Source organism: Macaca thibetana, chromosome 19, assembly GCF_024542745.1.
Source record: "Macaca thibetana thibetana isolate TM-01 chromosome 19, ASM2454274v1, whole genome shotgun sequence".
NCBI lineage: Eukaryota > Metazoa > Chordata > Mammalia > Primates > Cercopithecidae > Macaca > Macaca thibetana.
Window position 1 is genome coordinate 44,971,441 of NC_065596.1, and position 27,611 is coordinate 44,999,051.

Below are 27,611 nucleotides of genomic sequence, written 5' to 3' on the forward strand. Positions count from 1 at the left end.
ACAGCCAGGATCTGAATCAGGTAGCCAGGCTCCAGGGTTCATGCTGTCAGCCACCCGGCTCTGCTGCCTGTCAGGAAGGGACCTTGGCCAGTGCCTGCTCCTTCCTTAACCTCCCGTCTCTCCCCCGGCAGGTGGTAGGCAGCTCCCTCCTCTTCGTGCACGACCACACCGGCCTGGCCAAGGTCTGGATGATCGACTTCGGCAAGACGGTGGCCTTGCCCGACCACCAGACGCTCAGCCACAGGCTGCCCTGGGCTGAGGGCAACCGTGAGGACGGCTACCTCTGGGGCCTGGACAACATGATCTGCCTCCTGCAGGGGCTGGCACAGAGCTGAGCTGCTCAGCCACCGCCAGGTTTAATTGGATGGTGCCAGTCTGGCTGGAGGAGCCCTGAGATGCCATGGGGGGCCTGAGGTTGGCCATGGGGGAGCTGGCCTCCAGGGATGGGAGAGGTTGTGTCATGTGCCACACGAGACCAACGTGGAAAGGTCTGAAGGGCCCTGGGAGATCAGGTAGCACCTGGCCCCATCATGATGCAGGGGCAATGGGGACCTGGAAGGAACACGATGAGGCAGTGAGTCAGAAAAGCCAGAACGGGGTCCCCCGATCTGCTGGGAAGGCTTCTGAGGGGCTGCCCTGAGAGCATTCAGTTCAGATGTCACAGGGTGTGGCGTGACAGGGTGCCTGTGGACACATGAATCACTTCTAACCTGCCTCCCTGTCAGCCTCCAGGCTGCCAGCTGGCTGAGGTCTGGGACTGGGTCAGGCTCACCTGTGGCGCCTCAGCGGGTCAGGCATCGTTGGTGAACAGATGCAGGCGCTGCTGGACCATCTAGGGAGAGTGACAGTCCACGTCTTCACCGGGGAGCCGTTTCAGTGCCGAGCGACAAGAGGCTCAGAGGGCATAACCCCATGGGACTGGATGCAGCCTGAGGGCTGATACCACTGGGCGGTATCCTGCCCTGCTGTGGCCCTGTGGGATCCTCCATGCCCCTCAGAGGACCCTGCTGACCTCCTGCAGACCCAAACCACCGCCACATCTGTGCCAGCACTGTGACAGTACTTCACTCCTCTGTGCACCAGATCCGGCCTCAGGACTTCCACCTCCTGCCTGACCCCCAGGCTTCTCTCTCCTTTCTCCTAGCAAACTGCAGTGGCAGAAAGGAGGTTCAGAGGCTGGGAAAGTGGGTCTCCCCCTGCGACTCAAGAGCTGCTGCACTCAGGAGGGCCCCATCCAATCCCGGGCCGCTGCAGGGAAAAGCACTGGGTGTGTGTCAGAGGCGCAGGGTGGGTGGGGCTGCCAGCCACGACCCTGGCCTGCAGCCTGATTCAAACCAAAGACTATAGAACCCTGGGGTGTGGCTAAGGCCCCTCCAGCACGCATAGCCAGGTCTTCCTGGCCCTTGAGGCTGGGCTGGTGGACAGGCACCTACCTCTTCCCTAAGCTGAAGCTCCCACACTTTTTTCCAGGGCTGAGGAGACGCTCTCCTTTTCTACTGACCATCTTGATACTTATTTATACGAGAGGCAGTTGCTGCACGGGGTAGTACTGGGAAGCAGGGGGCAGAATGGCTCTGCTGAGCCTCCTGCCAGTGACAACACCCCAATAAACAGGACATTCAGAGCCAATGTTGTAGAGCTTTTTATTTTGCATCTGGAGTGTATTTGGGCACTTGGGCTGGGTGGGGTAACAGGATAATGAGCAGTTTGGGAAAGAGGCAGGCTCCAAGCAGGCTGTTTCACTCACTTGGCACTCACTGGGCGGCTATTCTTGTGCCTGGATGTGTTACAATGCAGGGGACACAGTAGTGACCAAGGCTGCTCCAAGCCCTGGCTGGGATGGGGGATGCACAGGCAGGCTGCTCAGGGCTGGGATGGTGGACACGCATCCTCTTTACCCTGATCACTGGTTAGAAATATTGCACTGTGGCTTGGCGCAGTGGCTTACACCTGTCATCTCAGCACTTTGGGAGGCCGAGGCGGGTAGATCAGTTGAGGTCAGGAGTTCGAGACCAGCCTGGCCAACATGGCAAAGCCCTGTCTCTACTAAAAATACAAAAAGTTGGCGAGGCATCGTGGTGCATGCCTGTAATCCCAGCTACTTGGGGGCTGAGGCAGGAGAATCACTTGAACCTGGGAAGTGGAGGCTGGAGTGAGCCGAGATCACGCCACTGCACTCCAGCCTGGATGACAGAATGAGACTCCATCTCAGAAAAAAAAAAAAAAGGCAACACTGCTCTGTACAGTTTCCCTAAATGACACAGGCTTGGTTAGGGACAGAGAAGTGATCCAGACAGGCCTGTTCCTCCTGCTTCAGAGTGGAGAGGTCAGGTATTCACGAAGCTAGTAATCACACACACTCACTAGTTTATATGGGTGGACAGGAAAGTTTGTGGTCAGCACCATCATGTTCAGGGAGCCAGGAGACAGCCTGGCTGAGAGACACTAACTACCTAGCTTGCATCCTGACCCTGCCACGTGCTAGTCATGTGACCTCAGGCCAGCGATTCTACTTCTCCAGGCCTATCTTGCCATCTGTCAAATCGGGTCCATCTAGCACCCCCCTTACAAGGTTGTCAGACCTGCTAACACAGGTAGAGGGGCTGGCACAGGTAACTGCTCCCAGATGGGCTTTAAAACTGTGAAGATATGAGGTTCCGGGGGCGGGGGGTGTCTTGACTGGGGCTGGGGACTCTTCCCTGAGGTAGTGATACCTGAGCCTCGATGGAGAAGTTACGGAATGATCCTCAGCAGAGGGCTGGGGTGGGCCTCAATGGTCTGGGGATTTGAACAACACTTCAGGGATCTGAAAGGCCAGTATGACTGGTAGGTGGCAAGTGTGAGGAAGAGACTGGGCTAAGGGGGGGTGAGCTGAGGCTGGCGCAGTTCAGTGTCCCTGTCCTGTGAGTAGCAGAGGGCCCAGGCTCCTTAGATGTCTCGTGAGGTGACAGAGGCGGTCCCTAGTAAGAAACAGATGCAACATTCAGATGGGAGAGGCAGGCCGCAGGGTCTGGGCTGTCGTCAGTCTCTCCCTAGAGGGACCAGCTGGTGCTCAATACTGCAGGGGGTGGGCCTGGGGTTGGGACGATGCCCAGGCTTGGGAGAGATGGAGTGGGGGTGGCCCTGATGAAGGATCCCTGGGCTGGAGGCCCTTGAGACCCAGCTTAAACCTTGGGGCCATCACACAGAGGGAGAAGTGGGGGCACACTTGAAATGGTGAGCGAGCTAGGCTGCAGTCCGGGACCGCAGCCCCAGCTAATGACTGCAGTCTTGCGGTGTGAGGAGCAAGGCCTGGCCACAGAGGCCAGCCCGCACCCCACCCACGGGCACCACGTACACCCGGCCATCGGTGGCCCGCGAGGGTGAGAAGTCCGTCAGCTGCAGGTTGCTGTCCCGGACTTGGTCGTAGTCCCACAGCTGATAGTGCCAACTCTTGCCCTGCTTGGACAGCAGGTAGACAGCTCCCGGGGAGCCCTCCTCTGGCAGGGATGGTGGCTGGCAGGGCGTGCCCAGCACTGGGTGGAACAGGCCCGGCAGCTCAGGGTCCTCAGTGTAGCCGAGACTGGGCACAGCCCGAACACCCAGCAGGACCCCTGGGGGAGAGGAGAAAGTGGTGAGTGGCAGTGACTGAGCCAGGACCAGGTGCTGAGGCTAAGTTCCACCCCCTCCCATCCCTCCAGGGTGGGTGCAGCTGCCATTCCTAGGTTACAGTGACGTTACTGGTGACCAGTGGGTTGGGATTTGGTCCCACCACAGCATCCGGCTCCAAAGCTGTAGGCGTTTTAAGTCTTGCCTCCCCTGGCCTGACAGCACGGGGGAGGGGGAAAGGGGGGAGGCAGCATGAGATGGAGCAAATGCCGTCACCCGGTCATCTTCAGCTGTCTAGGGAAGAGGATCCAAGAGGAGCTGTCAAGACCACACAGCCATGAAGAAGCTGAATGGAGCCTCCCCCGGACCTCCTGACGCGGACCAACCTGGTCTTCTTTCAGGCGGGGGAATGATGAAGACGGTGCTGGTAATGCTTACAGAGACGTGCCACATGCCAAGCCCTGTTCCTTTTTTTTTTTTTTTTTTTGAGACGGAGTCTTGCTCTGTCACCCAGGCTAGAGTGCAGTGGCGCCATCTCAGCTCACTGCAACCTCCACCTCCCACATCCAAGCGATTTTCCTGCTTTAGCCTCCCAAGTAGCTGGGATTTCAGACACACACCACCACGCCCGGCTAATTTTTGTAGTTTTAGTAGAAACAGGGTATCACCATGTTGGCCAGGTTGGTCTCAAACTCCTGACCTCAAGTGATCCACCCGCCTCGGCCTCCCGAACTGTTGGGGTTACAGGCGTGAGCCACTGCGTCTGGCCAAGCCCTGTTCTGAGTGCTGCGTGCTATGCCTACAAGGCAGCCTTATGAGGAGGGTGCTACTGTTACCCCTGATTTCCAGATGGGGAAAGGAACGGCCCAGAGAGGCGATGATACCTGCCCAGAGTCACAGAGCCTAGAAGAGGCTGCGCCAGGCCTGGAGCCCAGACGTTCTGACCCTGAAATCTATGCTCTGAGCTTCCGTTTGTAGAAGCTCCAACTGGCGGACACCTGGGGCCCAGCCTGCCCGGTGCTATGCTAAGTGCCCAGCCTGGCTGGGGAGACACCAGCACAAGGAGTGAGAATGTCAGGAGGGTTAATGGAGGCCAGGGAGACCCAGGATGAGGGGTGCAGACAAAGGAGAGGGAACCCACCTGCGCTCACCGCCCAGTGGGCCTTGTGGCCCTTCCTCTGACACGGCTCATGGTTGAAGTCTTCGTCGTAGCTGGTGCTGGCATTAAGGTAAAAACGATAGCGTGGCCCTGGGACCCACCCTTCGCCACCCCTGTCCTCCTCCCTCCAAGGCCCTGGGATACGGGATGAGCAGGGGATGTCCGGTGACCAGGTGCTGCAGGACCAGGTCTCTGTTGGGACCGCCCAGGCCGCCAGAGAGCAGCTTGGCCTGGCAGCCCAGCACCTCCTGGGCCAGCCTGCCCATATCGGCCACTACATGGTGAGAGCACACAGAGGGGGCTTGTTGCGTGTGCCCAGCACCGTGCCAAGGGTTCACAGTGGGCGATGCTTCCGACCCTCACCATGACCTTCCACCCATTGGTACAAATGAAGAAAATGAGGCACTAAAAGCGTCAGGGGCTTGTCCATGGCCACAGCGAAGAGGTGGCAGAGCTGGGTTTGCAACCCGTGCAGCCAGCTCGAGTCCATCTTGTAACCTCTCTGCTCTACTGGGCAGTGGGAAGGGCCTGAAGAATGGAACAAGACACCCTGACACACGGCTGCCAGCACCCCACCCAGCCTCTCCGGTCCCAGCCTCACGAAGAGGTGATGGAGCACGCAGCCACCCAGCTCACCTGAGAACATCTCTCCCTGGGCCGTGTAGCCTCTTTCCGTGGCCACCTGCACGAGTCTCTCCAGGGGGACGCCACTGGGGGGCGACAGGAGAGTACCTGCCATCCACAAGGCCACCAGCCCGCATCTGGGGACAGAGAGGCCCAGCCTGTCAATCGTATGTCACAGCCTCCTTACCTGGAAGCTGGAGTTGGGGAACAGGTTTGCTGCCCCGGAGGAGTCCCCCCCTCCTCCCAGGCCAGCGAGGGAGACCTGACTCCCCTTCAGGGGAGAGCCTCAGGCTGAAGGGCTGGGGGTAGAAGGGTGGGGAGAGGTCACCTGAGCTTCCTGGCAGGAGGAGCCAAGGTGGAGTTGGACCAGGTTCATTCGTTCATTCCTCGGATGTTCCAACTATGTTTACTATGCAGATACCCAGAAGCCCGAGTGGAAAGCTCCCCCTTTCCTTCCCTCCTCCTCCCGGCAGGGACATCCACTCCTCTTTTCCAGATCAGTCCTTAAGAAGCCCAGCAGAGTAAGGGCAGCAAAGGGGCTGGGGGGGGTCCCGCATCAGGGCACATACTGAGGGCCTTCTTGGATGAGGGACGGCAGGTCTGCACAGAAGAGGATCCACCGCAGGTCACCTCGGAACCTGAAGCAGAGCCGCGCTCAGTCACCAGGGAGCCAGCTCTGAAGCACCCCCGACCTTGAGGTCTGGCTGGGAGTGTGGTATCCAGGGACGATGAAGGGAACACAGGCCTGGCTGTCCTAAGGCTGAAGGAGGCTCCTGGTTCAGTCACTGACTTCCCCTTCCTAAGCTTCAGTTTCCTCATCTGGTTCATGGGAATGGTCCTTCTGCTTGCCTGCTCCCTGCTCTCTCTCTGTTATTGAAGGGTGAGGAGTAAAGGGTAGCACTTTGCAACCAGGTGTATCTGAGGACATTTCTCAAAGTGGTATCTCCATCTCCAACTCTTTTTTTCTTGCACTGTTGCCCGGGATGGAATGCAATGATGCAATCAAAACTCACTGTAGCCTCGACCTCCCAGGGTCAAGTGATTCCTCCTGCCTCGGCCTCCTGAGTAGCTGGGAGTATAGGCATGTACCACCACATCCAGCTAGTTCTTTTTATTTTATTTTATTTTATTTTATTTTTTTGAGACAGGGTTTTGCTCGTTTTGCCCAGACTGGAGTGCAACAGTACAATCTCAGCTCACTGCCTCCTGGGTTCAAGCGATTCTCCTGCCTCAGCCTCCCAAGTAGCTGGGCTTACATGTGCACACCACAATGCCCAGCTAATTTTCTATTTTTAGAAGAAATGGGGTTTCACCATGTTGGCCAGGCTGGTCTCGAACTCCTGACCTCAGGTTATCCACCCACCTTGGCCCCCAAAGTGCTGGGATTACAGGCGTGAACCACCACGCCTGACTCTTTTTATTTTTAGTAGAGATGAGGTCATGCTATGTTGCCCAGGCTCCAAACTCTGCGATTTGTTTTTCCCTTGAAGTCTGTTTCTTGGGCTGTTCAACAGTGAAAATCCCTTAACTAAACTTTGAATAAAACCAGGTAACAACATGCTTAAGGCCTAAGACATCACCTTGATAGTGAATCTTTGTACCCTGGGGGAGGCCACTCCGATAGTTTGGCCCTGGGGGATTCATTTTTTTTTTTTTTTTTTTTTTTTTTTTTTTTTTTTTTAAGACAGGGTTGGCCGGGCGCGGTGGCTCAAGCCTGTAATCCCAGCACTTTGGGATGCCGAGACGGGCGGATCACGAGGTCAGGAGATCGAGACCATCCTGGCTAACCCGGTGAAACCCCGTCTCTAGTAAAAAAAATACAAAAAAATAGCCGGGCGAGGTGGCGAGCGTCTGTAGTCCCAGCTACTCGGGAGGCTGAGGCAGGAGAATGGCGTAAACCCGGGAGGCGGAGCTTGCAGTGAGCCGAGATCCGGCCACTGCACTCCAGGCTGGGCGACAGCGCGAGACTCCGTCTCAAAAAAAAAAAAAAAAAAAAAAAAAAAAACATAAAAGACAGGGTTTCCTTTTTGTTGCTCCAGCTGGAGTGCAATGGCGTGATCTCGGCTCACCACAACCTCCGCCTCCTGGGTTCAAGCGATTCTCATGCCTCAGCCTGCCGAGTAGTTGGGATTATAGGCATGCACCACCACACCCCGCTAATTTTTTGTACTTTTTCTGTGTGGTTTTTTTTTTTTTTTTTTGAGACGACTGGAGTGCAGTGGTCCGATCTTGGCTCACTGCAAGCTCCGCCTCCTGGGTTCACGCCATTCTCCTGCCTCAGCCTCCTGAATAGCTGGGACTACAGGTGCCCACCACCATACCTGGCTAATTTTTTGTATTTTTTTTTTTTTTTTGAGACAGAGTCTCGCTCTGTCGCCCAGGCTGGAGTGCAGTGGCCAGATCTCAGCTCACTGCAAGCTCCACCTCCTGGATTTACACCATTCTCCTGCCTCAGCCTCCCGAGTAGCTGGGCTACAGGCGCCCGCCACCTCGCCCGGCTAGTTTTTTGTATTTTTCTTTTCTTTTGAGACGGAGTCTTGCTCTGTCACCCAGGCTGGAGTGCAGTGGCCGGATCTCAGCTCACTGCAAGCTCCGCCTCCTGGGTTCACGCCATTCTCCTGCCTCAACCTCCTGAGTAGCTGGGACTACAGGCGCCCGCCACCTCGCCCAGCCAGTTTTTTTGTATTTTTTAGTAGAGATGGGGTTTCACCATGGGGTTTTAGCCAGGATGGTCTCGATCTCCTGACCTCGTGATCCGCCCGTCTCGGCCTCCCAAAGTGCTGGGATTACAGGCTTGAGCCACCGCGCCCGGCCTGTATTTTTTTAGTAGAGACGGGGTTTCACCGTGTTAGCCAGGATGGTCTCGATCTCCTGACCTCGTGATCTGCCCATCTCGGCCTCCCAAAGTGCTGGGATTACAGGCTTGAGCCACCACGCCTGGCCAATTTTTTGTATTTTTAGTAGAGATGGGGTTTCACCGTGTTAGCCAGGATGGTCTCGATCTCCTGATTTTGTGATCTGCCCGCCTCAGCCTCCCAAAGTGCTGGGATTACAGGCGTGAGCTATCGCGCCTGGCCATTTTTTGTATTTTTAGTAGATATGGGGTTTCTTCATGTTGGTCAGGCTGGTCTCAAACTGCTGACCTCAGGTGATCCACCCGCCTCAGCCTCCCGAAGTGCCAGGATTACAGGCATGAGCCACCGTACCTGGCCTCCTTTTTTTTGAGATGCAGTCTTGCTCTGTCACCTGGGCTGGAGTACAGTGGTGTGATCTTGGGTCACCGCCACCTCCACCTCCCAGGTTCAAGCAATTCTCCTGCTTCAGCCTCCTGAGTAGCTAGGATTACAGGTGTGTGCCACCATGTCTGGCTAATTTTTGTATTTTTAGTAGAGATGGGGTTTTGCAATGTTGGCCAGGCTAGTCTCGAACTCCTGGCCTCAGGTGATCTGCCTGCCTTGGCCTCCCAAAGTGCTGGGATTACAGGTGTGAGCCACTGTGTCCGGCCCATGCTTATTATTCCTATCCCAAGGCTGGTAAGAGGGCAAGGTTCGGTTCAGTTGTGGGGGTGGTATGGACTCAGAGCTCGTGGTTCCCAGTTTAGGGTACCCTCCCAATGAAAGATGATACCACATAAGTATGATTAAAAGCATGGAGGATGGGCGTGGCGGCTCACGCCTGTAATCCCAGCACTTTGGGAGGCCGAAGCAGGTGGATCACCTGAGGTCAGGAGTTTGAGATCAGCCTAGCCAACATGACGACACCCCGTCTCTACTAAAAACACAAAAAATTAGCCAGGCATGGTGGCGGGTGCCTGCAATCCCAGCTACTCAGGAGGCCGAGGCAGGAGAATCACTTGAACCCAGGAGGCGGAGGTTGCAGTGAGCCAAGATCACGCCACTGTACTCCAGCCTGGGCAACAAGAGCGAAACTCCATCTCTAAATAAATAAAAAAAATAAGAAGCATGGAGCCAGGCTGGGTGCAGTGGCTCACGCCTATACTTCCAGCACTTTGGGAGGCCAAGACAAGAAGATAGCTTGGGCCTAAGAATTCAAGACCCAGCCTGGGCAACACAGCGAGACTCTATATCTACAAAAAATATATATATGTACAAAAAATTAGCCGGGGATGGTGGTGCATACCTGTGGTCCCAGATATTTTGGAGACTGAGATGGGAGGATCACTTGAGCCCGGGCGGTTGAGGTTGCAGTGAGTTGTGATACAGCTACTGCATTCCATCCTGGGCAACAGAGCAAGATCCTGTCCCCAAAACAAACAAACAAACAAACAGCCTGGAGCCCTGCCACCAGAGTTCAGATTGGACTCTTCCTCTTTTTTGCACTATAGCTAAAGGGCTTCACTTCTATGAGCCTCAGTTTTCTCATCAGGAATATGAGACAAAAACAGTTTCTACCTCATGGGGTTGTTGAGAGGATTCAATAAATTAATATTTAAACTTTTAGAACAGCGCCTGACATAGGGTAGGCACTCAGTAAAGGGTGGCTATAATTTGCATTAAATTTGCCTCATCTCAGTGTGGGCATTTAGGGAAGATTATAAATGTGTCCACAGGCTGGGTGCGGTAGCTCACGCCTGTAATCTCAGCACTTTGGGAGGCTGAGGCAGGTGGATCACCTGAGGTTGGGAGTTCGAGACCAGCCTGGCCAACATGAAAAACCCCGTTTCTACTAAAAATACAAAAATTAGCTGGGCATGGTGGTGGGCACCTGTAATCCTAGCTACTCGGGAGGCTGAAGCAGGAGAATAGCTTGAACGGGGAGAAGGGGGGTGGGCAGGCGGAGGCTGCAGTCAGCCGAGATGACGCCAGTTCACTCCAGCCTGGATGAAAGAGAGAAACCCCATTACAAAACAAAAACAAAAACGTGTCTAGAGATCTTGGAGTTTCAATGTGAGTCTGGGCAAGTCTTTTCTCCCTCTTTTCAGCCAGGCAATCATTAAACCTCAGCCTCACAGCCCCAGCCCAGGTCTGGCGCTCTCCTTTCCCCTACCACCTGGGTCCCTCGATGTCCCAGTTTTCTCAAGGCTCCTAAGTACCACTTCCACAGGACGCCTCCTTCCCTGCACAGAGCCTCTCCAGGGCTCCCCCATGCCCTCAGGAAAGTCCCAGTCCCTTCGCAGAGCCCGCTCTGTCCTGCGTGGGCTGGCTCTGCCGCTTTCACAGCCTCATGTTTGCCACTTTTCCCGGCAAGTTAAGGACACATTTGCAGTTCCTTGAATAGAACATGTCCTCATTTCACTCCAGGCCCCTGCACAGCTGGTTACTCTCATCACACAGCATTTGCACGACTTGCTCAACAGCATTCAGGGTTCCCCTTCTCCAAGAAGCTCCCCCTGACTCCCCAGCCTGGGTCATACACCCCTCTGGGCTTTGTCATGACAGCCCTGTCCACTCTGGGGTGTCACTGTCTGGAGGGGTGGAGGGATCTGTTTCCCCCACTAGACTGGGCACTTGCTTTTTTTTTTTTTTTTTTTTTTTTTTTTGAGACAGAGTATCACTCTGTCTTCCAGGCTGGAGTGCAGTGGCACAATCTTGGCTCACTGCAACCTCTGCCTCCGGGGTTCAAGCGATTCTCCTGCCTCAGTCTCCCAAGTAGCTGGGACTACAGTCGCATGACACCACACCCGGCTAATTTTTGTATTTTTAGTAGAGATGGGGTTTCACCATATTGGTCAGGCAGGTCTCCAACTCCTGATCTCAGGTGATCCACCTGCCTCGGCCTCCCAAAGTGCTGGGATTACAGGCATGAGCCAACGCACCCAGCATGGACTGGGCACTTGTGAGGACAGCTTTCTTCCTCTGATCGTGAGGACATGGGAACCGCCCCCCCCACACAAAAGGAAATGGCTGAAGTGATGTGTGGAGAAGCGACTAGGGCAGAGCCTGGGTGGTGGGTGGGGCATGGAGACCCTACCGGTCCTTGTGCAGTTTCAGGAGCCTCTTCACGTCTTCTCTGCCTTTGGGGACCGGGCCAGCCTTCTCCAAGGCCTCCTTCAGGAGCTGGCTCTTCTCCAGGCCGAAGACATGAGGGGGAGCAGGCCCCGTGGCAGCGGGTGGAGGAGGCAGTGGGGGCGGTGGGGGAACAGCGGTCTGCTGACTCCAGGGAGGGGATGGTATAGCTAAAAAGTCCAGGGGACTTGGGGGTAGAGAAGGAGATGGAATGCTGCTGGCTTGGGGTACAGGGGTTCTTGGAGGAGGGATTGGTGGCTTTAGGGGAGGAGAGCATGGAGAAGTCATTTTGGGGTCTACAGGAGGGGCTGAGAGGTTCAGAAGGTGGGGAGGGAAGGATCCTCCAACGGAGAACAGTCTCAGGGATGGAAATTTTAAAAATTTACGAGCTGAGTTCCAGAATCTGGGGGCTGAGCAGTGGGTGTGAAAGGACCACAGCTAATATTTGAAACCATGGGAGCAGGAATTGAGGGTGACTCAAGTCATAAGGCACCTGACAGTTAACAGGGTGGGGTCCTTAAATCCGGAACCGGATCTGTGGTACCGGTTGGGTTACCTTGGGAGTCTTAGGTGGACAGTCAGTAGGAGTTAACTCATTCTTTGGGGCTAGATGTGGAAACACATGAGTAAGTTTGGGATATGAAGGCTCAGACCTAAAGTGAGGTGCCTTAAGGGTGCGACTTAGGAGCCCAGGGCTAAAGATTCGGAGAACTTAGGTTCACTACCCCCTCACATCCCAGGCCCGAGTTTGGAACCTTTGGGCTGACCTTTGAGTCAGAGGTCAAGAGGTCAAAATGGACACCTGGCAGGAAAAATGGCCTAGTTGTGGAGAAGGTCCCGGAACCAGAGCAACAAAAACGTCTGTGGGTTGGAGAAGACTCAGAGATCAGAGGCCGGTGGGCGCCGTGATAACCGGTGGAAAAGGGAAGGGAGTCAGGAAGTAAGGTACACCTCCCACTCCCGGAAAATGGCGGCCCCCGCACACTGATTTTCCCATATCACGGGGTATCACACGCAACAGTGCCCGCCCATTTGGCGATCACGTGACAGAAAACGCAGCGCTGGGGGGAAGAGGCGGGACTTCAAAAAGGATTGCCTCCGGAAGACATCACAGCGCCAGATGCGTCCCGATTGGCAAAATACTAGTGACCTTTACTGATTGGTCCGTAGACCCGGGAGTCACGGAAGGAGGTGGGCTTTCAGGGAGTCGGGCGGGGTTTTTCTACCTAGGCGGGAACTCAAATATCATTTTGATTGGCAAGAGCTGAGCCCAGAAACGAGACTTGCTCTGATTGGTCAAGCTACTGCGTTTCCGCGCGGAGATTGCCTGGCAGAAAGGCAGGGGCGGTGCCAGGAGAGAAAGCTTCGTGGTTTGGTCTCAGGAAAGTAGCAGGCGCCGCTTGAGAGAACTGCGGTCCTGTCGGAAGGTAACCTGGGGTGCAAACGACCATCGGCGGCGGGCGAGCGGTACGCTTGGCGTCCGGGCCTTCCTGGGCCCGTCTGAGGAAACTTGCTGCTCGAGGCCAGGCTGCCCAAGACCTGTCCCCTTTTTTCTATACTGGCTCCCACATCCGGGTTTTTCTCCAGGACGGCCCTTCGGATGCATGGGCCAATGGGAGTCGCCATTTAGGGCGCTCCGCCCACGGGGTCGCGTAGAGCATCCTGGAAGTCGTAGTAAATCTCTCGAGAGTTCCCTCTGCACGCGGGCTGGAGAAGCGGGTCCTACGCACGCTTTGTTGCCCGCGCTTTCCCTTGGTCCTTCCCCCTACTCCCGCCTTACCTGACTTCCTTTTGGGAGGAAGATCCTTGAGCAGCCAACGGTGGGACAAAGGATTTGGCGAAACCCAGGGCTAAAGTCACGTTTTTCCTCCTTTAAGCCTTACCTCAACACTTCACTCCATGGCAGTTCCCGAGACCCGCCCTAACCACACTATTTATATCAACAACCTCAATGAGAAGATCAAGAAGGATGGTGAGTTCTCGGGATAGTCCGGACTCCAGACTGTCCCGCACGGGCTGGTCCCTCTTCCACCCCCTGCATCCGCTTCTCTTTCTTAAGTGTTCCTCCAGCCAAACTTCGAGTTAACCCCTTGGCCTTTACACAAACTACTTCCTGTCTTCAACACTCCATTAGTTCATCTTACACTCTGCCCTTTAACCTGGTCACTGTTGCTCATCTTACAAGGTTTGAGGTCACAGGACCCTTCCTCCAGGAAGCCTTCCCTTGTCCCTTCACGTGGCTGCCGCTGACTTCCCATACGCTGAGGCCATCTCCCATCACGCCCTGATTCCTCTGAGCTGTCGTGGGGCTCTCTCTCCTCCCAGTGGCCTTTGAGCTCCGTGAGGGCAAGACTGGGGCTTTCTTGGGTCACCGGCTTTTTCAGTGATCGGCTCACAATGAAAATGTACCGTAATGGTGGCTAACGCTCTGTATCATGGGTTAGTCTATGTGCTTTTATATAAATGTTGATTACATTTAGTTCTTACAACAAGCTTGTAGGAAGAAGGCTGTTGTTATTCCCATTCCTCAACTAACAAACTGAGGCAGGGCGCGGTGGCTCACCCCTGTAATCCCAGCACTTTAGGAGGCCGAGGTGGGCGGATCACCTGAGGTCGGGAGTTCGAGACCAGTCTGACCAACATGGAGAAACCCTGTCTCTACTGAAAATACAAAATTAGCCAGGCCTGGTGGTGGCACATGCCTGTAATCCCAGCTACTCTGGAGGCTAAGGCAGGAGAATCGCTTGAACCCGGGAGACGGAGGTTGCAGTGAGCCGAGATCACACCATTGCAGTACAGCCTGGGCAACAAGAGCGAAACTCCGTCTCAAAAAAGAAAGGAAAAGAAACTGAGACAGGGTGATGTGACTTGCCCAGGGTCACATAGCAAGTAAAGTGGTTGAAGCCACCGGTATAGAATTCTGCTTAAGAACCCAATTTTTGGCCGGGCGTGGTGGTTAAGCCTAACACTTTGGGTGGCAGAGGCAGGAGGATCACTTAAACACAGGAGTTCAAGATCAGCCTGGGCAACAAAGCGAGACCTTGTCTCTACAAAAAAAAAAAAAAAAAAAAAAAAAAAAAAGGCTGGGCGTGGGTGGGGTATGTCTGTGGTCCCAGCTACTCAGGAGGCTGAGGTGGGAGGATCGCTTGAGCTAGAGAGGTTGAGGCTGCAGTGGGCTATGATTGCACCACTGCACTGCAGCCTGGGCAGAGCAAGAACCTATCTGAAAAAAGGAAAAAAAAAAAAACTCAGTTATTGAAATGGGAAAGACCCTCTCACGTTCTCAAGTAAATTATCACCTTTATTGAATCTCATTTTCTACATCTAAAAACTGAGCAAAATCATAATACCTTTTTTGCATGGATGTTGGGTGAGATTAAATTAGCTAAACCTTGCAGTATTTCTTTTTTATGTTAACTGGCAGCTAGTAAGGGCTGGATAAATGTTAGCTCTTATCACTTCAAGAAAATTGTCAGGAGAACCGAAGGAGCTTACTGGGATTCAGTTTGAGGTCACCAGTGAAGTTGCTCTTGAAGAAAGCAAAACCAGCAGCCGGGGCACTGGCTCACGCCTGTCATCCCAGCACTTTGGGAGGCTGAGGTGGGAGATCGTGTGAGGTCAGGAGTTCAAGACCAGCCTGGCCAAGATGGTGAAACCCCGTGTCTACTAAAAATACAAAAATCAGCTGGGTGTGGCGGCACACATCTATAGTCCCAGCTACTTGGGAGGCTGAGGCAGGAGAATCACTTGAACCCTGGGAAGCAGAGGTTGCAGTGAGCTGAGACTGCACCACTGTACTCCAGCCTGGGTGATAGAGACTCTCAAAAAAAGATAAAATAAAATAAAACAAAACCAGGAATGTAAATTTTGCATATGCTTTTAGAGTGTGGTGCCTAACCATTATTGGGCAGTGCTGGGGACACACTGGTGACATAGAACGCTGGTTCTTTTTTTTTTTTTTTTTTTTTTTTTTTTTAAATGAGGTGGGGTGTCGCTCTGTTGCACAGGCTGGAATGCAGTGGCGCAATCTCAGTTTACTGCAACCTCCGCCTGCTGGATTCAAGCAGTTCTCTGCCTCAGCCTCCTGAGTAGCTGGGATTCCAGGCACCTGCCACCATGCCTGGCTAATTTTTGTATTTTTAGCAGAGACAGGGTTTCACCATCTTGGCTACGCTGGTCTCGAACTCCTGACCTTGTGATCCACCTGCCTCGGCCTCCCAAAGTGCTGGGATTATAGGCGTGAGCCACCGCGCCCGGCCGGAACCCCGGTTCTTTAGGACAGTGACAGCCCAGAGTAGTCAGGGCCATCATGCAGGAAGCTTAGCCAGAGTGTTGAGGGCTGAGATTGGGACCTTAGAAAGAGGGATCCATTCAGCTTCCTGGCAAAGGAGACATTTTGGAGAGCCTGCCAGGTAGAGGAAGCAGTATTTATGTTACATTGAGGGAGAAGAGTGTTATTAACTTGGGCCAGCTTGTGTAGATGTTTAGGGGTAAAAGAGCCTGGCACATTCTGGGTATTACAAGTAGTTTTGTGGGCCTGAGGCCTAGAGGCCTGTAAATCATGGAGAAGCTTCCAGCGAGCTGTGCACTGGTGGCTCCTGGCTATGAGGCTCGTGGCTATGAGGTGTCAGACTTTGCCCTGAGGGTGTTGGGGAGCCAGCTTGCTTCCCTGTCCTGGTTGCCTCCTGATGTACTATCCTCCCAGCGGTGGAGGGTAAATGCGAATGGGCAAGAGGAGGCTGGAGAGTAGAGAGAGGCCCAGAGTCCAGTGGAATGAGTGAAGTCTGAATGAGATTCATGGGGATGGAGTATGGAGAAGAAAACCAGAAATGTTACCCCCAGGAGAATTTTTGACTAATTGCTTAAAAACAAGTTTGACTGCTGTCCCTGCCCCCACCCAGCCTGCACACATTTTCTTGCTGCTTTACTTGTCTAGTATCTATTTTACCAAGTGCCTTCTGCTTCAGCTCAACATATTTTTTTTGAGACGGACGTTCGATCTGTTGCCCAGGCTGGAGTGCAGCGGCATAATCTCTGCTCACTGCAACTTTTGCCTCCCTGGTTCAAGCTATTCTCCTGCCTCAGCCTCCCAAGTAGCTGGGATTACAGGCGCACTCCACCACGACTAGCTAATTTTTTCTTTCTTTTTTTTTTTTTTTTTTTTTTTGGCCTTTTTAGTCGAGATGGAGTTTCACCGTCTTGGCCAGGCTGTTCTTGAACTCCTGACCTCAAGTGATCTGCCTCAGCCTCCCAAAGTGCTGGAATTACAGGCATGAGCCACCATGCCACGCCAGTTTTTATGAAAGTTGGAGTCCAGTGGCGGGATCTGCCTCCCAGGCTAGAGTGATCCTCCCACTTCAGCCTCCCAAGTAGCTGTGACCATAAGGCACGCGTCACCATGCCTGGCTAATTTTTGTATCTTTTGTAGAGACAGGGTTTCACCATATTGCCCAGGCTGGTCTTGAACTCTTGAGCGCAAAGGATCTGCCCACCTCGGCCTCCCAAAGTGCCGGGATTACAGGTGTGAGCCACCATGCTTGGCCATCTCAGCCATCTACTTTGCATAAGACATTGGTACCCTTTGCAGACCTGAGTGGTGAGAGGGAGTCCATCCTTGTTGACCTTGAATCCCACTTGCTGTCAAGTGATGCCCTTTGCTGGTGAGATGTGGTGGTACCGGATTCAGATGGAATTCGTGGACTGGGCTCTGCCATGCCCTCGTGCCCTCCAGATTGTTGTACTGGTCCAGTGAGGAATCCTCTGAGAACCTGTTTCCATTTGAGTAAAACTGGGACAGTCATAGTTGCCACTTAATGGGGTTGCTGTGAGGAAGTTACCTCTATAAAGCATTTGATGGGGGTGCGATGGCTCATGCCTGTAGTCCCAGCACTTTGGGAAGCCAAGGCAGGAGGATCACTGGAGCCCAGGAGTTCAAGACCAACCTGGGCAACATAGGAGATTGTATCTACAAAAAAATAAAAAATTAGCCATGCGTCGTGTTGCGTGCCTGTAGTCCCAGCTCCTTGGGAGGCTGAGGTGAGAAGATTGCTTGAGCCTAGGAGGTCGAGCCTGCAGTAAGCTATTATGCCACTGAACTCCAGCCTGAGCAACAGAAGGAGACCCTGTCTAAAAAAAGCACTTGATGGTATCTGTAGTCAAATGTTTGTAGCCAAGTGTGGTGGCACACTCCTGTAATCCCAGCACTTTGGGAGGCCAAGGTGGGCTAATTCCTTAAGTTCAGGAGTTCAAGACCAGCCTGGGCAACATAGCAAGACCCTGTCTCTGCACAAAATCCAGAAGTTAGCTGGGCATGGTGGCATATACCTGTGGTCCCAGCTACTCAGGAGGCTGAGGTGGGAGGATCGCTTGAGTCCGGGAGTTTGAGGCTACAGTGAATCATGATCATGCCACTGCACTCCAGCATGGGTGACAAAGTGAGACCTTGTTGCCAAATAAAAAAAAATAAATATGTGTGATGGAGTCTGTGCTAGGCATGGAGATACTGCAGTAAACAAATGGGACAGGCTTATTGCTCCTCAGGTAAGATAGACAAGTTAACGTACCATGACAGGAGGCGGGAAATAGTCATGAAAGAAAAGGAAGTAGAGTAAGAATGACATGGGAAGACATTTAGACATGGTGGTCAGAGGTGGCAACGTTTCCTCTGAGACTTGGGTGACTAGAAGGTGGCCGCCATGTAAACCTCAGGGGAGGGATGTTCCAGGTAAAGGGAGCAGCCAGTGCAAAGGCCCTGGGGCAGAATTGTTGTGTCAGACCTAGGGGCCAGTGTGGTTGGGGACTCAGGAGCACAGTGGAATGTGGGCAGGAATGAGTTGGGGGAAATCTGCCAGGGCCACGTCATGCAGGCCTGTGTCAGGGTGCTGGTGGCAATGAAAAGAATCACTCATATTTACTGAGCGTTTACTATGTACCGGATGCTGTCCTGAGCACTTTGCATGTATGTGCACATGTTCGTTATATAGCAGCTCTCTGTAAGCACATCTTACAGAAGACTGTACTTGGCTACTTGAGTGGTTCCTGGCCGCTTCTGTGATTGTTAGGTCTTGAGAGATTATGGACCCGAGGCATTCTGGGTAGCCCGTCAATTGGCTGATGGTCTTCTATCTGGGCTGCGCTTCTTCTAACAAGGGGAGCTCAGAGGTCTTTTCTTTCCCCACTGCAGAGCTAAAAAAGTCCCTGTACGCCATCTTCTCCCAGTTTGGCCAGATCCTGGATATCCTGGTATCACGGAGCCTAAAGATGAGGGGCCAGGCCTTTGTCATCTTCAAGGAGGTCAGCAGCGCCACCAACGCCCTGCGCTCCATGCAGGGTTTCCCCTTCTATGACAAGCCCATGGTGAGCATTGTGGGTACGGAGGCTGTGTGGGTGTGTGAAATGTTATAGGAGACTGGGCGGGCCTGGATTAGAGGAGGGGATATTAGGGTTCATTCACCAAGGTGAGACTGGACCAGGCTCCCACTGCACCTTGCCTCCTTTAAAAATTTTTTTGGCGGAGTGCGGTGGCTCATGCCTGTAATCCCAGCACTTTCGGAGGCCGAGGCAGGCAGTTTACCTGAGCTCAGGAGTTTGCGACTAGCCTGGGCAACACTGTGAAACCCCGTCTACTAAAATACAAAAATTAGCTGGGCGTGGCAGCATGCGCCTGTAGTCCCAGCTACTCGGGAGGCTGAGGAAGGAGAATTGCTTGAACCTGGGAGGCAGAGGTTGCAGTGAGCCGAGATCCTGCCACTGCTCTCCAGCCTGGGTGACAGAGTGAGACTGTCTCAAAATACGTATATATATGTATATTTGGCTGGACATGGTGGCTCATGCCTGTAATCCCAGCACTTTGGGAGGCTGAGGCGAGTGGATTACCTGAGGTCAGGAGTTCGAGACCAGCCTGGCCAACGTGGCGAAACCCTGTCTCTACAAAAATACAAAAATCAGCCGGGCATGATAGCTGGCACCTGTAATCCCAGCTACTTGGGAGGCTGAGGCAGGAGAATTGCTTGAACCCGGGAGGCGGAGGTTGCAGTGAGCCAATATCGCACCACTGCACTCTAGCCTGGGTGACAGAGCAGGACTATATCTCAAAAAATAAAAATAAATTTAAAGAAATCTTAAAAAAAAATTTTTAAATTTTATTTATTTATTTATTTATTTATTTATTTTTGATGAGATAGACGATGCTATCTCCCCTGGAAACGCTGATTTTTGTATTTTTAGTAGAGATAGGGTTTCGCCATGTTGCCCAGGCTGGTCTCGAACTCCTGAGCTCCAGTGATCTGCCGGCCTCAACCTCCCAAAGTGCTAGGATTACAGGCGTGAGCTACTGTGCCACACTAAGAATGTTTAACATACCTTCCCCTACTGAATAAGCACCGTGAAAGAGGGGTTTTTGTCTATTTTTTTCATTGCTTTATTCCCAGAGCCTCGAATTGTGCCTGGCATCTGGCAGGTTCTTCTTAAACAGCTAAGTGAATGAGATTGAACCTGGAAGACTGAGGTGTATTCTTGTGTGATAGGAAATCCCCGTGCACTGCACTCCTCTCCTAGCATTGTCTCCTCGGGCTTTTGGCCTGACGTTTATTGCTGTTCCAGCTTCCCTTGAAAATACCAACAGCCTTTCTACTGAACACTTACTTACTGTGTGTCAGGTACTGTTCCAAGCACTTTAACTCATTTAGTCCTCATAACAGTCCTTTGAAGTGGGAGGTATCATAATCCCCGTTTTTCAGACAAGGAGGTTAAGGCCAAGATATTTATATTTCTGTGTTTCTCAGTAAGCTCCTGATAAGGTCTGATTTTTTTGTTTTTTGTTTTTGTTTTGTTTTGTTTTTTGAGACAGTGACTTGCTCTGTCGCCTGGGCTGGAGTGCACAGGCGCGATCTCAGCTCACTGCAACCTTCGCCTCCCGGGTTCAAGCGATTCTCCTGCCTCCTGCCTCCTGCCTCAGCCTCTTGAGTAGCTGGGACTACAGGTGCATGCCACCATGCCCAGCTAATTTTTGTATTTTTGGTAGAAATGGGGTTTCCCGGCCAGGCGCGGTGGCTAGTGCCTGTAATCCCAGCACTTTGGGAGGCTGAGGCGGATGGATCATGAGGTCCGGAGTTCGAGACCAGCCTGGCCAAGATGGTGAAACCCTGTCTCTACTAACAATACAAAAATTAGCCGGGCATGGTGGTGGGCGCCTGTAATCCCAGCTAGTAGTGAGACTGAGGCAGAATTGTTTGAACCTGGGAGGTGGAGGTTGCAGTGAACTGAGATCTTATCACTGCACTTTAGCCTGGGTGACAGAGCAAGACAATGTCTCAAAAAAAGAAAGAAAGAAAAAGAGAGAGAGACAGAGACAAAGAAATGGGGTTTCGCTGCAATGGCCAAACTGGTCTCCACCTCCTGACCTCAAGTGACCTACTCCCTTTAGTCTCCCAAAGGGCTGGGATTACAGGCATGAGCCACAACACCTGGCCCCGGTAAAGGTCCAGTTTTGAATCTTGGCAATTGGGCTCTGAATCCACGCTCTTAACCCGTTCTGCTCTCTGTTTTGGTAGCGTATCCAGTACGCCAAGACTGACTCAGATATCATTGCCAAGATGAAAGGCACCTTCGTGGAGCGGGACCGCAAGCGGGAGAAGAGGAAGCCCAAGAGCCAGGAGACCCCAGCCACCAAGAAGGCTGTGCAAGGCGGGGGAGCTGCCCCTGTGGTGGGGGCTGTCCAGGGGCCTGTCCCGGTAAGCCAGGCCCTGGAGACCAGCCCTCCCACTGCCAGGCCTTCCTCAGCCACATGGACTGGCTTTGGGACAGGGTGGGGAGAGTTCTCCACTTGGGGCTTCAGACCCCCTCCTTTCTGTTTCCTTATAGAGATGTGTGTCTCTCTTTTGGGGTGTTGAGCACCTAGATGATGCTATATCCTCTTGAAACGCTTGTTTCCTCCTTGTGAATGTTTCTCAAGGTCTTTCTTCATGGCTGTGACTTGGTTTCGCTCTCTCCATGGCCTTGATTTTGTCACCTGTGTCTTGTAACTCATTGTGCGTGTAGAAAGTCCAAGTGTCTACTAAGCAACTGTTAGGATTAATAAGTGAACTTCATTTAGAAAGGTTGCTGGATATAAGGGCAATATGGAAAAAATTAGTTTTATTATTTATTAATATTATTTTTGAGACATGGTCTCACTGTCACCCAGGTTGGAGTGCAGTGGTGCCATCACAGCTCACTGCAACCTCCGCCTCAGCCTCCCTAGCAGCTGGAGCTGCCGGTGCGTGCCACCCCACCCAGCTCACTTTTGCATTTTTTGTAGAGACGGGGCTTAGCTGTATCATCCAGGCTAATCTCAAACTCACTGTCTCAGCCTCCCAAAGTGCCAGGATTACATGCATGAGTCACCATGGCCGACCCCCAGTTTTATTTTTATATGCCAGTAACAGACAAGTAGACTTCACATTGAGAAGTAGCACTGAGGGGTAAATCCAACAAAAGGTTTGCAGAATGACTACACTGAAATCACAGAACGTAGCTGGGAGAAATCAGAGACTCAGCAATGGATAGAAGGACTCAGTATTGTCAAGAGGTCAGTTCCATCCAAATTAATGAATATTCAACGTGATTGCAGTCAAAATTCCAACAGGTATTTTGGTAAACACTGGACACTGATTGGCTCTTTGTAAATGTGTGGAAAAACAAGGCTAAGCCAGGCGAGGATAATAAAGCACCTGGACCTGCATGGCCAGGGGAAGCTCCAGCAACCAGGCCAGACCCAGTGGCTCATGCCTGTAATCCCACCACTTTGGGAGGCCAAAATAGGAGGATTTCTTTTTTTTTTTTTTTTTTTTTTTTTTTTTTGGAGACAGAGTCTTGCTCTGTCGCCCAGGCTGGAGTGCAGTGGTGTAATCTTGGCTCACTGCAAGCTCCACCTCCCGGGTTCACGCCATTCTCCTGCCTCAGCCTCCCCAGCAACTGGGACTACAGGTGCCCGCCACCACGCCCGGCTAATTTTTTTGTATTTTTAGTAGAGACGGGGTTTCACTGTCTCGATCTCCTGTTTCACTGTTAGCCAGGATGGTCTCGATCTCCTGACCTCGTGATCTGCCCTCCTCGGCCTCCCAAAGTGCTGGTATTATAGGCGTGAGCCACCACGCCCGGCAGGAGGATTTCTTTAGGTCAGGAGTTCAAGACCAGCCTCCATAAAATAGCAAGACCTCATCTCTACAAAAAATAAAATAGAGAACCGGGTGTGGTGACTCATTCCTGTAGTCCCAGCGGCTCAGGAGGCTGAGGTGGGAGGATCGCTTGAGGACCGGAGGTCGAGGCTGCAGTGAACAATGGTTTTGCCACTGCACTGCAGCCTGAGTAAAAGAGTGAGACCTTGTCTCTTTTTTTCTTTTTCTTTTTTTTTGAGAGAGAGTCTCAGTCAATCTGTCTCCCCAGGTTGGAATGCAGTGGTGCAATCTTGGCTCACTGCAACCTCTGCCTCTTGAGTTCAAGTGATCTTCTGCCTTGGCCTCCCAAGTAGCTGGATCACAGGCATATGCCACCATGTCTGTGTGCAAAAAAAAGAAAAAAAATCTGCAGCAACCAACCAGGATGATACACAGTTGGCAGAAGGGTAGGAAGACAGACCAAGGGGAAAGGATATGAAGAGTCTAGGCACAGCCACACTTGTACAATTACTTGATGTGTGATGAAGGTACCACTGCACTTGACTAAGGAAAGGAATTTTTTCCCCTAGTTCATGATGCGGGGCAGTTGGTTATCTGCAAGGAGAAAAAATTAGCCCTATCTCATACTATATGCAAAATATAACTTGAAGTGAATTGCAGATCCAAATGTGACAACTCGCAAAATATAGCTTCTTTTTTCTCTTTTTTCTTTTTTTCTTTTTTTTTTTTTTTTTTTTTTTTTTGAGACAGAGTCTCACGCTGTTGCCCAGGCTGGAGTGCAGTGGCGTGATCTCGGCTCACTGCAAGCTCCGCCTCCTGGGTTCACGCCATTCTCCTGCCTCAGGCTCCTGAGTAGCTAGGACTACAGGCGCCCGCCACCGCGCCCGGCTAATTTTTTTTTGTATTTTTAGTAGAGACGGGGTTTCACTGTGGTCTCGATCTCCTGACCTTGTGATCCGCCCACCTCGGCCTCCCAAAGTGCTGGGATTACAGGCTTGAGCCACCGCGCCCGGCCTTTTTTTTTTTTTTTGAGACAGTCTCGCTCTGTAGTCCAGGCTGGAGTACAGTGGTGCAATCTCAGCTCTCTGCAACCTCCGCCTCCTGGGTTCAAGCGATTCTCCTGCCCCTGCCTCCCGAGTAGCTGGAACAACAGGCGCGTGCCACCACACCCAGCTAATTTTTGTATTTTTAGTAGAGACGGAGTTTCACCATGTTGGCCAGGCTGGTCTCGAACTCCTGACCTCAAGTGATCCGCCCTCCTTAGCCTCCTGAAGTGTTGGGATTACAGGCGTGAGCCACTGCACCCGGCCCTCGCACAATAAAGTTTCTAGAAGAAAACAGGAAAATGTCTTCATGACCTTGGTGAGGGCATGAAAAGTGGAAACATCCTGTTTTCCAAACAGGATACAAAAAGCACTGAGTACAAAAAAAAGATGGACGAACCAGGCCCACTCCTTAGGTCTCTGAGCCTCCGTGTCTCTCTGGCTTTCATGAGTCTCGTGGCTCTGGGTCATGCTCTATTTGATGCCACTCAACACTTTCTCCAAGTTGGTGATGGTGTCTGGATTACTGTAGACTCCTGTTATTAACTTCTCTCCTCTTCACTGCACCTAGTTTTCTGTCTACTTTTGACTTCAGATTGTGTTTCCAGCCAGAGTGTGCTGCCTGCCATCTGCTGTCTTCCCTCTTCCCCTTGCTGCCATGCGTTTCGTTCTGCACCTGCCCTGAGTGTCCCTTTCCATCTCTGCCCTCCTTTGTTTTTGTTTTTGTTTTTTTGAGACAGAGACTTTGTTGCCCAGGCTAGAGTGCAGTGGCGTACTCTTGGCTCACTCCAACCTTCTCCTGCCAGGTTCAAGTGATTCTCCTGCCTCAGCCGCTCTAGTAGCTGGGATTACAGGTGCCCACCACCACACCTGGCTAATATTTGTATTTTTAGTAGGGATGGGGTTTCATCATGTTGCCCAGGCTGGTCTCAAACTCCTGACCTTAGGTGATCTGCCTGCTTCGGCCTCCCAAAGTGTTAGGATTATAGGAGTGAGCCACCGCGCCCGGCCTACCACACATTTCTTTCTGCACCTGCCCTGACTGTCCCTTTCCATCTCTCCCCTCTTTTGATTTTGTTTCTTAAGAGACAGGGTCTTGCTCTGCCTCCCAGGCTGGAGTGCTGTGGCACAATCAGGGCTCACTGCACGCAGTCTTGACCACCTGTGCTCAAGCGATCCTACCTCAGCCTCCCTCCTCCCATCCTGTGGCTGGGTGGTCCCTGGAGGGTGATGGCCAGGAGGCATCTCCATGGAAACAGACCTCAGAACTCTGCCAGCATTTAACTCCCAAATAGCATTGAACTCTTTCTGATTTAATATCCCACTAGACCCTGGGTTTGTTTTGTTCTGTCCAGCCCTCTCTGGGTGCCTTTTTCACCTCTTTCTGGTTGTTTTTCCTTATATCTCTCACCTGCTGGGTTTGCTCTGATGGCCTCTTCTGTGCCTCCTGGGGCTGGTGTAACCACACTGTGTCCTCCCTCTCTCCACAGGGCATGCCGCCGATGACTCAGGCGCCCCGCATTATGCACCACATGCCGGGCCAGCCGCCCTACATGCCGCCCCCTGGCATGATCCCACCGCCAGGCCTTGCACCTGGCCAGATCCCACCAGGGGCCATGCCCCCGCAGCAGCTTATGCCGGGACAGATGCCGCCTGCCCAGCCTGTGAGTATCTAGTCCCACCCCACCAGGTCTCATGTAAATAGTCAGAATACACAGTTAGAGAGGGACCAATCTGGGGGCTGTTGTAGGTTGGGTGGTCTGGGCAGGCCCCCTGAGGAGGTGATACTGAATGAGGAAGTAGCAGTGGGGGTGGGCCCTGGGCAGAGAGGAATTGGCATTTGGTTGGAGGGTCCGGAAGGTTAGGGTAGGCTGGAGTGGTGCCAGCACCTAGATTGGTTCCACGAGCTATTGAGTGCCTGCTTATGTGCCAGGCCCCGTTCTGCACTGTAGGGCTGCAGCAGGGACAGACAGAAACCTCTGCTGTCCTTTGGCCCACAGTCTGTAGGGCCAAAGAGGTGGGAGGCAGACAGGCAACAATATGTGGTATGTTGGGAGAACGTACCAGAATGAATTCAAGCAGTGTGAGGGATGGAGGAAGGGGCAGCACTAGGGGTCTCCCACTGGATTCAGGGCTCCTGTGCTCACCGACTCCCCTACACCCTCGCAGCTTTCCGAGAATCCACCGAATCACATCTTGTTCCTCACCAACCTGCCAGAGGAGACCAATGAGCTCATGCTGTCCATGCTTTTCAATCAGTAAGTGGGGCCTGTGGCTGGGTGGTCCCTGGAGGGTGATGGCCAGGAGGCATCTCCATGGAAACAGGCCTCAGAGCTCTGAGCCAAGTGAGGCTTTGCAGGAGGGACAGTGACCAAAGATGTGAAAGGAGGAGGCTGTAGCTGGGCCCATGGCCCGTGGGGGACGTGGGGATGAGGCTAGAAAGGTCTCCGTGGCCAGGGCTTGCCGGCTTTTTTCAGCCTTAATTGAGGGCTGAGGGAGTCCAGCTCTGGGCCTCACTTTCCCAGCCCTGAAAATGGGGGCATGCAAGGTAAGGTACACGTAAAACTACATTGAGATGTCCTTGAACACTAGTTAAGACTGGCAGAAGTCAGCGTGCTCAAAAACAGCAAGTGTGGGAGATGGGGATTTGTGAACTGTTGTGCCTGGCGTCAGGGTGGAGTCCGGTGCAGCCAATGTGTAGAGGGGCTGTTCACTGGTGTTGAGTGAAGTTGTGCGTGTGGTTGAGTTCGTCTGGTGGTTCTGTTTCAGAGGCTGTGAGTGGAGCATTCATCACAGTGTTTGTGGTGGGGAGTTGAAGGCTGTCTGGTAGAAGGGATGGGCTACATACAGCGTCTCACCATGCTGCACTGCATGGCACTTGGAAGAACGGAGAGTGCAACTTTGTAATAGTGCCAAGAGGAGATTGTGAGAACCTGAAAAATATAGAAGAACAGTACCACATGTGCAGCATGTCCACAAAGCTGTATATTTTGTGAGAATGCCAATGGAAAAAAGGATACCCAGTAAACATGAGGATGTTTGCTTAATGGAGAAAGAAGTATGGAATGAGAGGAGGGAAATTAGAAACAGCAGATCAGAAAAGTGAGGGTAAGGCCGGGCGTGGTGGCTCATGCCTGTAATCCCAGTATCTTTGGAGGCTGAGGCAGTTGGATTACTTGAGGTCAGGAGTTCGAGACCAACGTGGGCAACATGGTGAAACCCTTTCTCTCGTAAAAATACAAGAATAAAAATGGAAAAAGTGAGGATATCAGTTATTATTGGTATGGCGGGTGGGTTATGATTTAGGAAGGGCCCAGGGGACTGCGGTGTACTGTTTCTTGATTTAGGTTGTAGTTGCATGGGTGTTTGTGTTTAAATTTTTCATGAAATGCTATGTTTACATTAGAGTTTTTCAACTTAGTACTATCTGCGTTTTGGGCTGGATAATTCTGAGTAATGGGGCCCTGTCCTGTGCACTGGAGGCTACTTGGCATCATTTCTGGCCTGTGTCCACTTGATGCCATTATGTTAGGGAGAAATGCCGAGTCCCTGAGGTCTGTCATTCTCTTTTAGATTCCCTGGCTTCAAGGAGGTCCGCCTGGTCCCTGGGCGGCATGACATCGCCTTCGTGGAGTTTGACAATGAGGTACAGGCAGGGGCAGCTCGTGATGCCCTGCAGGGCTTTAAGATCACGCAGAACAACGCCATGAAGATCTCCTTTGCCAAGAAGTAGCACCTTTTCCCCCCATGCCTGCCCCTTCCCCCGTTCTGGGGCCACCCCTTTCCCCCTTGGCTCAGCCCCCCGAAGGTAAGTCCCCCCTTGGGGGCCTTCTTGGAGCCGTGTGTGAGTGAGTGGTCGCCACACAGCATTGTACCCAGAGTCTGCCCCCAGACATTGCACCTGGCGCTGTTAGGCCGGAATTAAAGTGGTTTTTTGAGGTTTGGTTTTTCACAATCATTTGTCTGTTTGATTTTCTTGCTTTTCATGGTTCCTTTCCCTCCACTTGAGCAGCCCATCCTGGGTTTTTGGACCTCTTGGCATTTTGAGGTTTGCAACCTTGGGGAAGCACAGGAT

At 52.6% G+C, this 27,611-nt stretch overlaps 2 protein-coding genes across 10 annotated transcripts; one reads left to right on the top strand and one right to left on the bottom strand.

Annotated features, from left to right (window-relative positions):
- Positions 1 to 1,624: 1,624 nt before the first annotated feature.
- ACTMAP (actin maturation protease) lies at positions 1,625 to 12,674 on the bottom strand. Of its 6 annotated transcripts, none has more exons than XM_050769248.1 (7): positions 12,105 to 12,674; positions 11,303 to 11,507; positions 5,941 to 6,009; positions 5,384 to 5,508; positions 4,892 to 5,021; positions 4,730 to 4,800; positions 1,625 to 3,593 (listed from the first exon to the last, which is right to left on the bottom strand). In XM_050769248.1, exons 4-7 carry the CDS (start codon positions 5,484 to 5,486, stop codon positions 3,256 to 3,258), a joined length of 642 nt encoding a protein of 213 aa, XP_050625205.1. In that variant the 5' UTR covers positions 5,487 to 5,508; positions 5,941 to 6,009; positions 11,303 to 11,507; positions 12,105 to 12,674; the 3' UTR covers positions 1,625 to 3,255. The 6 variants fall into 6 exon arrangements, with proteins under 6 accessions (XP_050625205.1, XP_050625204.1, XP_050625203.1 ...); XM_050769247.1 differs by having other exon boundaries at positions 11,303 to 11,524; XM_050769246.1 differs by having other exon boundaries at positions 1,625 to 2,960; positions 3,338 to 3,593; positions 11,303 to 12,674.
- Positions 12,674 to 27,491, top strand: SNRPA (small nuclear ribonucleoprotein polypeptide A). Of its 4 annotated transcripts, none has more exons than XM_050769279.1 (7): positions 12,674 to 12,804; positions 13,215 to 13,309; positions 18,521 to 18,693; positions 20,889 to 21,068; positions 25,027 to 25,200; positions 25,706 to 25,794; positions 27,110 to 27,491. In XM_050769279.1, the coding sequence occupies exons 2-7, from the start codon at positions 13,237 to 13,239 to the stop codon at positions 27,267 to 27,269; spliced, it is 849 nt and encodes a 282-aa protein (XP_050625236.1). In that variant the 5' UTR covers positions 12,674 to 12,804; positions 13,215 to 13,236; the 3' UTR covers positions 27,270 to 27,491. The 4 variants fall into 4 exon arrangements, with proteins under 4 accessions (XP_050625236.1, XP_050625234.1, XP_050625237.1 ...); XM_050769277.1 differs by having other exon boundaries at positions 12,674 to 12,764; XM_050769280.1 differs by lacking the exon at positions 13,215 to 13,309 and having other exon boundaries at positions 12,674 to 12,764.
- The last annotated feature ends 120 nt before the right edge of the window (positions 27,492 to 27,611 follow it).